This window comes from Petromyzon marinus, assembly GCF_048934315.1.
Source record: "Petromyzon marinus isolate PM22_M1 ecotype Great Lakes invasive population chromosome 80 unlocalized genomic scaffold, UKy_Petmar_22M1.pri1.0 chr80_unloc.3, whole genome shotgun sequence".
NCBI classification, from domain to species: domain Eukaryota; kingdom Metazoa; phylum Chordata; class Hyperoartia; order Petromyzontiformes; family Petromyzontidae; genus Petromyzon; species Petromyzon marinus.
The window spans coordinates 794,501-812,057 of NW_027422631.1; the positions used below are offsets into that span (position 1 = coordinate 794,501).

General features: G+C 52.9%; 1 protein-coding gene across 1 annotated transcript; it reads left to right on the plus strand.

The window, feature by feature from the left end:
- Positions 1-9,685: 9,685 nt before the first annotated feature.
- Positions 9,686-13,409, plus strand: LOC116937523 (histone-lysine N-methyltransferase PRDM7-like). Its single transcript, XM_032944654.2, has 3 exons — positions 9,686-9,772; positions 11,132-11,394; positions 13,393-13,409. Exons 1-3 carry the CDS (start codon positions 9,768-9,770, stop codon positions 13,407-13,409), a joined length of 285 nt encoding a protein of 94 aa, XP_032800545.2. The 5' UTR covers positions 9,686-9,767.
- Positions 13,410-17,557: the final 4,148 nt, after the last annotated feature.

Here is a 17,557-nt window from a genome sequence, read left to right on the forward strand (position 1 = left end):
GAAACAGGAGGCGGTTAAGATGTTCAAACACCAGATAGATTGTAGCTTTTGCAAGGAATCAAGTTACCGCATTAACCACGCGTACTTGTGGCGAACACGACAAACAAACACTCTCTGATAATATTTAATCGTTGTCTTTGAAACTGATTGGTCTACCCCAGAGACAGCCTTCTTCATGGTCTAGTCTCACCAGTGTCAGACCAGAGAACAACACCAAAAGGCGACCGGTACAAAGACAATGCAGCATCGAGAGCATTGATAGCTCGGGATGAGCAGCTACATGACGGGACCTTTTTGCGAGTATCAAAGTGTGAAAAATAAAAATCGATTTTTCCCTTTCTGGCAATCAAACAGGAGGGAGGCGTTAAGATGTCCACACACCAAATAGATTATTCCTTTTGCAAGGAATCAAAGCTACTGCATTAACCAAGCGTGCTTGTGGCGAACACGACAAACAAACACTCTCCGATAATAATCACATCGTCAGGACTGTCTTACGAGGAACCGGTGTGTCGCTATGCTGCACCGGTGTACCGCCAATACGTCCAAATAACAATGACCGACTGCCTCCTTGCGCAGGGATGAACCCGGCCCAGCCCGAGTTCATGCGCGCACGCGGCAAGCGCAGGGCGAGGGGGAATGGAGCGGAGTGCGGGCGGTCGAGCGACTCCGACGAGGAATGGACGAGGAGGAGGAAGAGGAAGGAGGTGGCGGTGCACGGAGGACGAAGAGGCGGAGGAGGCAAACGTAAAAGGGCGCTTGCACAGCGTGCAGAAACCCCCTGTAGACTCACACAGAGACCCCTGTAGACTCACGCAGAGACCCCCTTTAGACTCACACAGAGACCCCCTGTAGACTCACACAGAGACCCCCTGTAGACTCACACAGAGACCCCTGTAGACTCACGCAGAGACCCCCTGCAGACTCACACAGAGACCCCCTGTAGACTCACACAGAGACCCCTGTAGACTCATACAGAGACCCCCTGTAGACTCACACAGAGACCCCCTGTAGACTCACACAGAGACCCCCTGTAGACTCACACAGAGACCCCTGTAGACTCACACAGAGACCCCTGTAGACTCACACAGAGACCCCCCGTAGACTCACACAGAGACCCCCTGTAGACTCACGCAGAGACCCCTGTAGACTCACACAGAGACCCCTGTAAACTCACACAGAGACCCCTGTAAACTCACACAGAGACCCCTGTAGACTCGCACAGAGACCCCCTGTAGACTCACACAGAGACCCCCTGTAGACTCACACATAGACCCGTGTAGACTAACACAGAGACCCCCTGTAGACTCACACAGACCTGTGTAGACTCACACAGAGACCCCCTGTAGACTCACACAGAGACCCCTGTAAACTCACACAGAGACCCCTGTAGACTCACACAGGGACCCCTGTAGACTCACACAGAGGCCCCCTGTAGACTCACACAGAGACCCCCTGTAGACTCACACAGAGACCACCTGTAGACTCACACAGAGACCCCTGTAGACTCACACAGAGCGCCCTGTAGATTCACACAAAGACCCCTGTAGACTCATGCAGAGGCCCCCTGAAGACTCACGAAGAGACCCCCTGTAGACTCACACAGAGACCCCTGTAGACTCACACAGAGACCCCCAACCCATGGAACCTGGTTCTGTCCTGTGATAACAGTCTGTTAAGGCTGCACAAGGGAGATCATTAATTTATTTGTAAATATGTGAGTGAGTAAATGCCTGCATGCGTAAATACACACGTGGGTGTGTTCACACGTGTGTGCGTGTGTTAACGGGTATCCATGTGTTCACACACATGGACACGTGTGTGCGTGTGTTCACTTGTGTGCGTGTGTTCATGTGTGTGTGGGTTCACACGTGCGTGCGTGTGTTCACGTGTGTGTGCGTGTGTTCATGTGTGTGTGGGTTCACACGTGCGTGCGTGTGTTCACGTGTGTGTGCGTGTGTTCACACGTGTGTGCGTGTGTTCACGTGCGTGTGTTCACGTGTGTGCGTGTTTTCACGTGTGTGCGTGTGTTCACACGTGCGTGTGTTCACGTGTGTGTATTCACACGTGTGTGCGTGTGTTCACACGTGTGTGTGTGTGTTCACGCAGGAGGAGGCAAGGGGGCTGCTTCACGCTGGGCTACCGTGGGAGAGTCGCACGCGAGGGCAGCTCCCAGCAAGCGCAAGGTCTCTGTGCACAGCGCACGGCACTCCTCTCGTTACAGCTGCTGTTGTTGTTGTCTTTAGTTTGTTGACCTTCCCACGCACCTCCCATTAGCGAGGTTGGCTACGTACGGTGCCAAAGAAATTCAACATACGTACGGACTACTAAACACTACTATACCAGGGACGTGCGGTCAGGGGAGGCAGGCGAGGCTTGAGCCTCACCTGTCATATACTCCAATGAAAATAGCTGTTACGAAAAGTAAAAAATAAAAATTTCCACTGCTCTGTTATAAATGTAATTTCTGTATAATTCCAATCATTACAGAGAGATAGTAACAGGCACGCGCTTATTGCCTGCGCTCCATCCAGTTTCTGAGGGGTTGCGCAATCAGAGGGGAGGCTGAGCTCGTCGCTGCCTCACCTCTCGTCTCCCTGTATTTGCAGCGGAGCTCCGCAAATTTGGCGATTTTGACGATCAAAATTATTGGAGTCGTACAGAAATGACGAAACACAGATCAGTGGAAGAATCTTAATTTGTATTTTATTACTTTTTACTTTTCGTAGAAGAGTCTTGGCCTGCCATACCCACGGAGGTTCAGCATGACGACGGCATGGTTCTGCTTGATGTCTGGAATCAGATATACAGAATCAGAATATCAGAATTAGAATATGTATTGTAATGGAGGAATCCGATGAGGTGTCAGGGTTGAGATCGAACCCGCGACCTCCTGCGTACCAGGCGAGGGAGTTAACATCTCCTAGCCACCGCTGGTCACCGCACCAACTCTGTCCCCCACACCCCCTTCCGACCCCTCACCCCACCGCCCCCTCCGCTCAGACTAAAGTGGAAGCCCTGGAGTACGTGTGGAGCATCTTGCAGGGCGTGGAGGAGCAGCAGCAGGAGGAGGAGTTCAGGGGATTTGAGCTGAGGGAGGTGCACAAGGCCAGGATGGCGATGTTCAGGCTGGAGCGCAGAGCCACCGCCTGCAAGGAGGCCCTGAGGGTGGTGCTCCAGAGGATACGTGGAGGTGCGTAGCCTGCAGCGGTGATTTCTATTCACACCGCAACTCCACGCTCCCCTCTATTCACACCGCAACTCCACGCTCCCCTCTATTCTCACCAGAACTCCACGCTCCCCCTCTATTCTCACCGGAACTCCACACTCCACCTCTATTCTCATCGGAACTCCACACTCCACCTCTATTCCCACCGGAACTCCACGCTCCCCTCTATTCTCACCGGAACTCCACACTCCACTCTATTCTCACCGGAACTCCACGCTCCCATCTATTCTCACCGGAACTCCACACTCCCCTCTATTCTCACCGGAACTCCACGCTCCCCTCTATTCTCACCGGAACTCCACGCTCCCCCTCTATTCTCACCGGAACTCCACACTCCCCTCTATTCTCACCGGAACTCCACGTTCCCCTCTATTCTCACCGGAACTCCACGCTCCCCCTCTATTCTCACCGGAACTCCACACTCCCCTCTATTCTCACCGGAACTCCATGCTCCCCTCTATTCTCACCGGAACTCCATGCTCCCCTCTATTCTCACCGGAACTCCACGTTCCCCTCTATTCTCACCGGAACTCCACGCTCCCCTCTATTCTCACCGGAACTCCACGCTCCTCTATTCTCACTGGAACTCCACGCTCCCCTCTATTCTCACCGGAACTCCACACTCCCCTCTATTCTCACCGGAACTCCACGCTCCTCTATTCTCACCGGAACTCCACGCTCCCCCTCTATTCTCACCGGAACTCCACACTCCCCTCTATTCTCACCGGAACTCCACGCTCCCCTCTATTCTCACCGGAACTCCACGTTCCCCTCTATTCTCACCGGAACTCCACACTCCCCTCTATTCTCACTGGAACTCCACGCTCCCCTCTATTCTCTTCGGAACTCCACGCTCCCCTCTATTCTCACCGGAACTCCACACTCCACTCTATTCTCACCGGAACTCCACGCTCCCATCTATTCTCACCGGAACTCCACACTCCCCTCTATTCTCACCGGAACTCCACACTCCCCTCTATTCTCACCGGAACTCCACGCTCCCCTCTATTCTCACTGGAACTCCACGCTCCCCCTCTATTCTCACCGGAACTCCACGCTCCCCTCTATTCTCACCGGAACTCCACGCTCCCCTCTATTCTCACCGGAATCCACGCAACCACGGGGAGGTACAACACGCAGACTCCACACATACAGGGTGAGTCGTCAGGGTCGGGATCGCTTCCACGACCTCTCGTAGACCACGCGAGGGAGTCAACATCTCGCCACGGAGAAGAGAGAGAGAGACACGCGGGCTCCGGATGTACGGCAGGCTTCGTCAGGGTCGGGATGGAACCCACGACCTCCCGTACACCGGGAGAGGTGGTCAACATCTCGCCGCGTTTGCCCGCAGGCTCCTCCGTGCCGCCGGCCTCCTCCGCCCAGGCTGCGGCGGTGTCGCTCAGCGCTCGCTCTCGCTACGGCCTGCGGCAGCGCGAGAGGAAAGTCTACACAGAGGTGGAGGAGCCCCAGGACGACGACTTCTTCTGTGAGACCCCCTGCTCCCTCTACCTCTCTCTCTCACTGTCTCAGTCACTCACTGTCACATTCTCAACTATCTCTCTCACTTTGTTACACTCTCACTGTCTCACACTCTCACCTATCTCTCTCGCTTTGTTACACTCTCACTGTCTCACACTCTCACCTATCTCTCTCACTTTGTTACACTCTCACTGTCTCACACTCTCACCCATCTCTCTCGCTTTGTTACACTCTCACTGTCTCACACTCTCTCCTATCTCTCTCACTTTGTTACACTCTCACTGTCTCACACTCTCTCCTATCTCTCTAACTTTGTTACACTCTCACTGTCTCACACTCTCACCTATCTCTCTCACTTTGTTACACTCTCACTGTCTCACACTCTCACCTATCTCTCTCACTTTGTTACACTCTCACTGTCTCACACTCTCACCTATCTCTCTCGCTTTGTTACACTCTCACTGTCTCACACTCTCACCTATCTCTCTCACTTTGTTACACTCTCACTGTCTCACACACTCACCTATCTCTCTCGCTTTGTTACACTCTCACTGTCTCACACTCTCACCTATCTCTCTCGCTTTGTTACACTCTCACTGTCTCACACTCTCACCTATCTCTCTCGCTTTGTTACACTCTCACTGTCTCACACTCTCACCTATCTCTCTCGCTTTGTTACACTCTCACTGTCTCACACTCTCACCTATCTCTCTCACTTTGTTACAGTCTCACTGTCTCACACTCTCACCTATCTCTCTCGCTTTGTTACACTCTCACTGGCTCACACTCTCACCTATCTCGCTCGCTTTGTTACACTCTCACTGTCTCACACACTCACCTATCTCTCTCGCTTTGTTACACTCTCACTGTCTCACACTCTCACCTATCTCTCTCACTTTGTTACACTCTCACTGTCTCACACACTCACCTATCTCTCTCGCTTTGTTACACTCTCACTGTCTCACACTCTCACCTATCTCTCTCACTTTGTTACAGTCTCAATGTCTCACACTCTCACCTATCTCTCTCGCTTTGTTACACTCTCACTGTCTCACACTCTCACCTATCTCTCTCGCTTTGTTACACTCTCACTGTCTCACACTCTCACCTATCTCTCTCGCTTTGTTACACTCTCACTGTCTCACACCCTCACCTATTACTCTCACTTTGTTACACTCTCACTGTCTCACACACTCACCTATCTCTCTCGCTTTGTTACACTCGCACTGTCTCACACGCTCACCTATCTCTCTCGCTTTGTTACCCTCTCACTGTCTCACACTCTCACCTATCTCTCTCACTTTGTTACACTCTCACTGTCTCACACTCTCACCTATCTCTCTCGCTTTGTTACACTCTCACTGTCTCACACTCTCACCTATCTCTCTCACTTTGTTACACTCTCACTGTCTCACACACTCACCTATCTCTCTCGCTTTGTTACACTCTCACTGTCTCACACTCTCACCTATCTCTCTCGCTTTGTTACACCCTCACTGTCTCACACTCTCACCTATCTCTCGCTTTGTTACACTCTCACTGTCTCACACTCTCACCTATCTCTCTCGCTTTGTTACACTCTCACTGTCTCACACTCTCACCTATCTCTCTCACTTTGTTACAGTCTCACTGTCTCACACTCTCACCTATCTCTCTCGCTTTGTTACACTCTCACTGTCTCACACTCTCACCTATCTCTCTCGCTTTGTTACACTCTCACTGTCTCACACACTCACCTATCTCTCGCTTTGTTACACTCTCACTGTCTCACACTCTCACCTATCTCTCTCACTTTGTTACACTCTCACTGTCTCACACACTCACCTATCTCTCTCGCTTTGTTACACTCTCACTGTCTCACACTCTCACCTATCTCTCTCACTTTGTTACAGTCTCAATGTCTCACACTCTCACCTATCTCTCTCGCTTTGTTACACTCTCACTGTCTCACACACTCACCTATCTCTCTCGCTTTGTTACACTCTCACTGTCTCACACTCTCACCTATCTCTCTCACTTTGTTACACTCTCACTGTCTCACACACTCACCTATCTCTCTCGCTTTGTTACACTCTCACTGTCTCACACTCTCACCTATCTCTCTCACTTTGTTACAGTCTCAATGTCTCACACTCTCACCTATCTCTCTCGCTTTGTTACACTCTCACTGTCTCACACTCTCACCTATCTCTCTCGCTTTGTTACACTCTCACTGTCTCACACTCTCACCTATCTCTCTCGCTTTGTTACACTCTCACTGTCTCACACCCTCACCTATTACTCTCACTTTGTTACACTCTCACTGTCTCACACACTCACCTATCTCTCTCGCTTTGTTACACTCGCACTGTCTCACACGCTCACCTATCTCTCTCGCTTTGTTACCCTCTCACTGTCTCACACTCTCACCTATCTCTCTCACTTTGTTACACTCTCACTGTCTCACACTCTCACCTATCTCTCTCGCTTTGTTACACTCTCACTGTCTCACACTCTCACCTATCTCTCTCACTTTGTTACACTCTCACTGTCTCACACACTCACCTATCTTTCTCGCTTTGTTACACTCTCACTGTCTCACACTCTCACCTATCTCTCTCGCTTTGTTACACTCTCACTGTCTCACACTCTCACCTATCTCTCTCGCTTTGTTACACTCTCACTGTCTCACACTCTCACCTATCTCTCTCGCTTTGTTACACTCTCACTGTCTCACACTCTCACCTATCTCTCTCACTTTGTTACAGTCTCACTGTCTCACACTCTCACCTATCTCTCTCGCTTTGTTACACTCTCACTGTCTCACACTCTCACCTATCTCTCTCGCTTTGTTACACTCTCACTGTCTCACACACTCACCTATCTCTCTCGCTTTGTTACACTCTCACTGTCTCACACTCTCACCTATCTCTCTCACTTTGTTACACTCTCACTGTCTCACACACTCACCTATCTCTCTCGCTTTGTTACACTCTCACTGTCTCACACTCTCACCTATCTCTCTCACTTTGTTACAGTCTCAATGTCTCACACTCTCACCTATCTCTCTCGCTTTGTTACACTCTCACTGTCTCACACTCTCACCTATCTCTCTCGCTTTGTTACACTCTCACTGTCTCACACTCTCACCTATCTCTCTCGCTTTGTTACACTCTCACTGTCTCACACCCTCACCTATTACTCTCACTTTGTTACACTCTCACTGTCTCACACACTCACCTATCTCTCTCGCTTTGTTACACTCGCACTGTCTCACACGCTCACCTATCTCTCTCGCTTTGTTACCCTCTCACTGTCTCACACTCTCACCTATCTCTCTCACTTTGTTACACTCTCACTGTCTCACACTCTCACCTATCTCTCTCACTTTGTTACACTCTCACTTTCTCACACTCTCACCTATCTCCCTCTATTGCTCCCGCGCTCTCACTCGATATATTCCACCTGCTCCCTCTCACTCTCTCCCCCTCGCCCTCCCTCTCACACGCTCCCTTTCTCGCACTCTCACTCACCTCTCTCTCTTTTGCTCCTCGCTCGGGGATGCAGGGAGGGAGGAGAGGGATGCAGGGAGGGTGACAGGGAATACATCTCCGATGGGCGAGCTAAATAAGTTCACTATGCAGAGAGGGAGGGAGGGAGGCATCTGTCTGGAGCGCTCCTCACCCTCTCACCCTCTCACAGTGCCACTGCTGCTGCTGCTGTTGCTACTGCGATTCGCCCCCCTCCTGCTGCTGCTGCTGTGACTCTCAGTCTGCGAGCTGTGCAGGGATTTCTACCTGGGGGAGTGCTCCGTGCACGGCCCGCCAGAGTTCATCGCGGACGCGGCCGTGGCCCCGGGAGTGGCCGACAGGGCCCGGCTCAGCCTGCCCCAGGGCCTCACCGTCGGCGCCTCCTCCATCGCCGGCGCCGGCCTCGGGGTGTGGAGCAACAGGAAGAAGCTGCCCAAGGGGGTGATGTTTGGGCCCTACCAGGGAGAGGTGTCTGAGGAGAACCCCGTGAGCGAGTACTGCTGGCTGGTGAGCTGCTGCTGCTGCCACTGCCACTGCTGCAGCCTCCTCCTATTCCTACATCATCATCGTCGTTGTCGTGTGTGGAGAGGAGGCTCGTGAGGGAGATACAGAGAAACCCATAGCTTCACACAGTCACCCACAGACTCACACAGAAGAGACCCAGAGCCTCACACGGAGACCCAGAGACTCGCACAGAGACCCGGAGACTCGCACAGAGACCCACAGACTCACACAGAGACCCAGAGACTCGCTCAGAGAGACCCACAGACTCACACAGAGACCCAGAGACTCACACAGAGCCTTAGAGGCTCACACAGGGACCCACAGACTCACAGAGAGACCCACAGACTTGCACAGAGACCCACAGACTCACACAGAGACCTAGAGACTCACACAGAGACCTAGAGACTTGGACAGAGACTCAGAGACTCACACAGGGCCCCACAGACTCACAGAGAGACCCAAAATTTCACGTCATTATGAGTTCAACTTGTAACCCACAGTAGCCGCTCGCTCGCAAGGACAGAACAAGTTCGATGCGTAAGGAGGAACCACAGACTCGTGGTTCCTCCTCACGCACTCCTTACGCAAAAATAAACCACGACACCTCGCGGCTTATCTCGTCAAGAAGCATAAACCATCATCACTCAAACTCTGTTCATGCTCGCAGCAGCAGCAGCGGCGTTTGGCTACCCATCGTGCAAAGACGATGGTCAGCGCATGGCGCGGCTCTTACAGACGCACTTCTGCGGCCGTCTGGAAGGTTCTTGCTTCCAATATGAGGAAGCCACTGGGAGCTATGCACTTTTAAATCTTGTAGATTTAAAATTCATTTCTTTAGAACTGCTCTTAGTGTTTAGTTTGTTGTCCTTCCCCCCGCACCTCCGATCAGCACGGTTGGCTACGTCCGGTACGAAAGAAGTTCAAGTTACGGTCCAACTCACGTGAGTTATCTGTGGATCTGCTCGTGTGCGTGTGTGTTTCAGATTTACAAAAACAAAAAGGATCGTGAATATGTTGACGCTCAGGATGAATCTAAATCAAACTGGATGAGGTGATTCTTGTCTTAAGGACCACTGGACAGAGAGACCAGAACCACTCCACACAGAGACCAGAACCACTACAGAGACCAGAACCACCAAACAGAGACCAGAACCGCTACACACAGAGACCAGAACCACTACAGAGACCAGAACCACTACACACAGAGACCAGAACCACCACACACAGAGACCAGAACCACTACACAAAGTGACCAGAACCGCTACACACAGAGACCAGAACCACTACAGAGACCAGAACCACTACACACAGAGACCAGAACCACTACACACAGAGACCAGAACCACCACACACAGAGACCAGAACCACTACACACAGAGACCAGAACCACCACACAAAGTGACCAGAACCACTACACACAGAGACCAGAACCACTACACACAGAGACCAGAACCATGACATACAGAGACCAGAACCACCACACAGAGAGACCAGAACCACTGCACATAGAGACCAGAACCACTACACACAGAGACCAGAACTACTACACACAGAGACCAGAACCACTACAGAGACCAGAACCACTACACAGAGAGACCAGAACCACTACACACAGAGACCAGAACCACTAGACACAGAGACCAGAACCACTACACACAGAGACCAGAACCACGACACACAGAGACCAGAACCACCACACAAAGTGACCAGAACCACTACACACAGAGACCAGAACCACTACACACAGAGACCAGAACTACTACACACAGAGACCAGAACTACTACACACAGAGACCAGAACCACTACAGAGACCAGAACCACTACACACAGAGACCAGAACCACTACACATAGAGACCAGAACCACTACACACAGAGACCAGAACTACTACACACAGAGACCAGAACCACTACACACAGAGACCAGAACTACTACACACAGAGACCAGAACCACTACAGAGACCAGAACCACTACACAGAGAGACCAGAACCACTACACACAGAGACCAGAACCACTAGACACAGAGACCAGAACCACTACACACAGAGACCAGAACCACGACACACAGAGGCCAGAACCACTACAGAGACCAGAACCACCACACACAGAGGCAAGAACCACTGTACACAGAGACCAGAACCACTCGAGGCCAGAACCACTACACACAGACCAGAAGCACCATACAGAGTGACCAGAGCCACTACACACAGAGACCAGAACCACCACACACAGAAACCAGAACCACTGCACACAGAGACCCTGGGCCTCCCCTTGGTCGACTCGGCATCAAATGAGCACCCGGTACTGAGCGTGGTTCCAGCCCCACCACCCCAACGTAGCGCCCAGTGCCGGCCCTTAATAGGCGCTCGCTAACAGCGCCCACCCCGCCCCCCGCGTCTGCCCCCGCAGGTTCGTCAACTGCGCGAGGAATGAGCAGGAGCAGAACCTGGTGGCCTTCCAGCACCGGGGGCAGATTTACTACCGCACGTTCCGTGCCGTGGGGCCCGGCTCTGAGCTGCTGGTCTGGTACGGCGAGGAGTTCGCCCAGGAGCTGGGCATCGCCTGCGAGGCCGAGCCCTCGCGACGCCGCAGCAGCAGCAGCAGCGAGTTGGCTCCCAGGGCCACCGCCAGAGACCTGCAGCCCGTGCAGCCTCCACCAAGCGAGGAACACTGTGAGCACCGCTCACCAGAGACTCACCACTGCTCACCAGATTATAGCCACCACTCACCAGAGATAATAGCCACCACTCACCAGGGATGATAGCCACCGCTCACCAGAGATGATAGCCACCACTCACCAGAGATGATAGCCACCGCTCACCAGAGATGATAGCCACCACTCACCAGAGATGATAGCCACCGCTCACCAGAGATGATAGCCACTGCTCACCAGAGGTGATAGGCACCACACACACTACTAAGGTACAAATTTGTAACAGGTGTGGTGTGTAGTAGTAAACATTGCCACTGGGGAGACAAAGGCGGCCATGTGTGGTGCTGGCCACCCTCCCACTCGTGTACCGTGCCGGCCTTCATAGGTACTCGCAAACAACACTTGCCCAACAGTCTGATATGGCTGTTGGGGACCTTTACCTTTGTATATATACACACACGTGTTCAAGAGTGATCATGTCTAGGTGTTGGTGTGTGCGTCTTGTGCCTCTGGGATGACGCAGGTGGAGTGGGGGTGGAGGTCACAAGGCTGCCGTGTCCTGCCTGCAACCGTCAGTTCATCTTCCGCTCTAGTCTAGAGCATCACGTGCAGAGGAGACACCCCACTAAGCCCAGTAACAAAAGTCATCAGTGTGACCAATGTCCATACAGCACAGACGGCAAGAGTAGCTTGAAGATACACCAGAGAACACACACGGGAGAGAAACCGTTCAAGTGCACCGTGTGTGAGAAGGCGTTCGCAGACCCATCAACTCTTCACAAGCACCAGAAAACACACACGGGAGAGAAGCCGTTCAAGTGCACCGTGTGTGAGAAGGCGTTTGCACAACTATCAAATCTTCACAGGCACCAGAGAACACACACGGGAGAGAAGCCGTTCAAGTGCAACGTGTGTGAGAAGGCGTTTGCACAACTATCAACTCTTCACAGGCACCAGAGAACACACACGGGAGAGAAGCCGTTCAAGTGCACCGTGTGTGAGAAGGCGTTTGCACATCTATCACATCTTCATAGGCACCAGAGAACACACACCGGCCACAATGCATTTTCTCATCCACGTGGAAACAGAAAAGTCAGCCATCCTGAGCACAAAGCGCACAGCGCCGAGCTGTGAATTAGTTTCAAACAACAGGCCACGTGATTAGCCGAGGCTGTGCCACTCTTGAAAGTGATTTTGAACGTGAACACGGAAACCTACGGAATCCTCCTACACCTGCCTCACACCCTGTGGGGGGCGGGAGATTAAACCGACCCGGCCACCCCTCGATTGCAAGTGCGGAGTTCTCGGTCCCAACCACTGCACGTCCCCCACCTCCACCCCCACCACCTGGGGGTCCCTGTGTGTGTGAGTGTGCAGAGTCCCCCGTGCAGAGCTGCACTGTTGTTACCCTAGAGGGGGGCACCGCAGGGCGATCCACCTACAGATACCCCAGTCTGCACGTCTCCCGCCGGTCTCCGTGAGCACCGCGTGCCGTCTCGTAGCCCTGCCCCGTGCGACGTACGTACAGTGCGTGCAGCGTGCGCAGTGCGTGCAGCGGTGAACGGTGAAACCCACCCCGTGACCGGTGACACCCCGTGAACGGTGACACCCCGTGACTGGTGACACCCCGTGACTGGTCACAAGCACCCCGTGAACGGCGACGCCCACCCCGTGAACGGCGACGCCCACCCCGTGAACGGCGACGCCCACCCCGTGAACGGCGACGCCCACCCCGTGAACGGTGACACCCACCCCGTGAACGGCGACGCCCACCCCGTGAACGGCGACGCCCACCCCGTGAACGGCGACGCCCACCCGTGAACGGCGACGCCCACCCCGTGAACGGCGACGCTCACCCCGTGAACGGCGACGCCCACTCCGTGAACGGCGACGCCCACCCGTGAACGGCGACGCCCACCCCGTGAACGGCGACGCTCACCCCGTGAACGGCGACGCCCACCCCGTGAACGGCGACGCCCACCCCGTGAACGGTGACACCCACCCTGTAACTCTGCAGACGTCTCAGACGAGTGAAAGTGTCGAGAGATTCTCTGCGTCGTCCCGGTTGCTCGCGTGTCGTCGCACGGTGGTGGCGCGTGTTGACTCTTACACGGTTAAGAAAGTTGAGCGTTAGTTTGTGATTCTGTATAAAATTATATACTTAAACTAACAAAAATTATCTTGGGATTTTACTAAGTAAGGTCCAACAGAATATGTAGAGGCTCTTTTATCAGACGCGACCACCTGGCCATCACAAATGAAAGCTCAGCGAAGTGGCTCATCATTGTGTGGACATTGATAGCGGCCAGATACTCTGATTGCGTGATCTCGATTCTAAATGTCGAGGGGAAAAACCGGAGGACCTGGAGAAAAATCCACACGACCACGGGGAGAGAGAGAGACGCGCAAACTCAAAATATACAGCAGGCGTCAGGGTCGGAATCGAACCAACGATCTCCTGTATACCAGGAGAGGTGGTTAACATCTCAACATGCGTTCAGAGTATTTGGCTGCTGTAAATGTCACGTGATAAGCCACTTCGGTGCGCTGCCGTCATTTGTGATAGGCAGGTCGCTACCGCACAGCTCAGTGGGGGCCTTACCTGGAAAAGTAAAGTGAAGTAAAAAAACAAAAACCTGCTGTTGAGAATGACCTCACCGGACCGGTGGAGGCAGCGCTGACGTCTTGGTCCCAGTTGGCAGCGCCGGCGTCTCGTTGGTTGTGAAGGCAGCCCAGCTCACACAGCCCGTGCCGGTGTCTCCAGGAGGTGGGAGCGACTTGCTCTGTGTCAGTGTCTCCAGGAGGTCCCAGCGACTTGCCCTGTGTCAGTGTCTCCAGGAGGTCCCAGCGACTTGCTCTGTGTCAGTGTCTCCAGGAGGTGGGAGCGACTTGCCCTGTGGCGACACTTTTCCGTGACAGAGGTTTGTTCTTTGTTGTTGTTGTTGGGTTAGAGATCTCGTAAACATAAACACTGTGTCGTTAACCCACCACCACCCACCACCATCGCCTGACACGGCCAATCAGTCAGGGTTTGTCACGTAAACGAAACGTGCCAATTGGTTACCAACTTCAGCACACACGGCGCTTGTGTGTCGGGGAGAGTGAACCCACCACAGCGTTTACAATTCGAGTACTGGTGACGTTTCGCCGGCGATTAAATAACAACGGCGACCGGCTTCATCGGGCGACGTGCCAGGATTGTGATCCAACGCCATCTAACCCGGCGGCAACGACGACAAAAACCTTCGTCGCAGATACCGCCGGTCGCGAGAGACCGCGCGTGGCGCTTTGTGTTGCCGTCGCGTTGCCGCGAATCGTCGAAGCGCGTTCACGGTCCGTCGTTCTCCTGCAACGCGGCGGTGGTTGTTGCGTTCCTGAAGAACAACCGCGTTGTGGAGAAATAATTTAAACTATAGGGGGGGGGGGGTGAAGCGTGGTCCGCGATAACACACGAGATGATGGGCAAGACGGAGGCGGGACTAAGACCGAGGCGCGTGGGTAGCGTCTAGAAGCATCCAGCAGCATCCCAACGCCTCCTCCTCGTTGCGACGCCGCTACGCCGAGGGCAGCCGCACGTAGAACCGCTTACTCCTACTCGCGTTGAGACGTAGTTCCGTTCGCTCGGTCGCGTCGCATCCAATCCGCGTCCGCGTTACGGACGGCGTGTATCCCCTTACGATACATTCACGGCGTTACGTCGTCCAGTTGGCGTCGTTAGAACTAACACGCAGCGTTGTAGCGGAACCAGACTGTACCCGTTGTCTCCTGCTGTTCAACGCAGAGGCCGCATCGACCATTCCAATAGTCGCCGTAGCCATTGCGAGCCCCAAGCTGTTGTTGGCTCCCGGCTCTTAAACTCGCGTTTTCTGGATTTTCTTGTTGTTATTCTGTCTCTCACTGTTCAAATAAACCTACCGTTAAAATTATAGACTGATCATTTCTTTTGTCAGTGGGCAAACGTACAAAATCAGCAGGGGATCAAATACTTTTGTCCCCTCACTGTCATCTGTAATCGTTACACACAGCAGCACCTGGTCACAACTGCTCGCCGCTGATCCTAACAACACCAATCCTAGTCGTCATCCCTGCACGTCAAGGATGGTAAAACTATGACCCAACAAACTTACACATCACACTGTCCTACAGACTTCAATTCACACGCCCCTACAGATTTCAATTCACACGCCCCTACAGACTACAATTCACACGCCCCTACAGACTTCAATTCACACGCCCCTACAGACTTCAATTCACACGCCCCTACAGATTTGTTGTGGTCACGTGCCTACCTTTCCTATACTCTGCACTCCCATGGTGTTTGTTGTATTGTGTTTGTTGTTGTGGCATTCTGGCCCCGTGCCCCTACTGTGGACATCTATGGATAATAAAGAGCTTCACAGCTCATTGGATTCCTCCTCCCGAATAAAACATTTTAAACTTAAAAACTCTGATGACGTCACTGCTCCTTGACGTCACGCGTCTCGCCCCCCCCACCCAGAGTACGTTGGGCGAGGCACTTCAACAGCTTGAACGATAAATTATGTTAATGTGTCAGGCCCTTTATATGGAGTAACTTGGTGTGGCTTTGCCCATATAAGGAATACCGCAACGGGAATCGACGTATTTTTAACGATCCGATGCTCGATTAAACGAGAATCGACCGATTTTTGACGATCCAAATCCCGAACGCTGCTTGATCCAAGGTCGAACACATTCACAATTATTAACATAACACTGCTTTATCCATGCTCGAACACATAGACTCAGGTAGTCAACATATCGCAGCTTGATCCATGCATGATCGATGCTCGATCACATTCACACAGGTAGTCAACATATCCCAGATTGTCATGACGCATGCTGAAACACATTCACACAGGTAGTCAACATATCCCAGCTTGATCGATGATCGATGCTCGATCACATTCACACAGGTAGTCAACATATCCCAGCTTGATCGATGATCGATGCTCGATCACATTCACACAGGTAGTCAACATATCCCAGCCTGATCCATGATCTATCGATGCTCGAACACATTCACACAGGTATGTAAGTGCACAAATTATTTTTCTCTCTGTTGCTTTTACTTCATGTTCTATTCACTATACAGTGTATATATTATTGGGTTTTTCGGTCAAGTCACGTGGGTTCAAAGAAAGTAACAAAAAAAACGACGACGTTTCGATCCCAACACAAGCGATCGTCATCAGGAGTCGAAAGCTTGCAAGTCAACGATTCATACAGTGCAGTAAAACCTTGGATTGCGAGTAACTTTGCCCGCGAGCGTTTTGCAAGACGAGTTAAACATTTTAAGTAAATATTAATTTGATAAACGAGCGGGGGGGGGGGGGGGGTCTTAGCAATACGAGCAGTGTACGCACAGTACACGCTTTGTACTGCCGAACGTCACGCGATCTCAACCGATCTTACGAGTGCTTTGATGTTGCGAGTGCTTTGGATTACAAGCAACGTTTTACCGTAACTATGTTTTCAGCGTTACACGTGGAATGACAGTGTGCCACCTAGCGGCCACGAGTACTACATACGGGTGCGGCATAGGAAGACACACACGCGCCCGCGACCACAGGCGGGTGGCCTGACTGGTGCCGAGGATCAAAGAGGTTAAAGTTCTAGAAGAGGGGCGTGAATGTAAGGGAGAGGCATTCAGGGGGTTCGGGGCTGTCGTGGGGGTTTCGGATTCTGGCTGTCGCCATCATCATCATCGCCGCATCGTCATCCAGCTTCACAGTTGTACGTTGCCGCCACCGCTGTGTGGTTGGCTAAAGCTACGGAGTCATTCAGCGCTCATGTTGCTCCGTGACCCTGTTGTCAAAGTATTAAGGGAATGAACACAGGAAAGCCCTCTCTGCTAATCCCACGGACGCTGGCAGGCGGTACTGTCTCTCTTGCACTGCGGCCTTCACAGCCCTGTGGGGATAACCGCACACCGGGTCGGGACAGCCGACACCGCTGGACAGGACCCGCAGCTTGCAGAGGCTTCGAAGATCACGACGGGGACTTCGCGACGAGCTCCATTCCAGGTCGCAGCAGCCCCCGGGCTGCGAGTCGGGGATCGCCACACATCCTGCCCGGCGTGGCCAGGCTCCGCCCTCGGTCTCGCGCCCCTCTGGATCACCCCAGAGGGCTCCGTGCCTTGCCCACATGTCCAACTGGGAGAA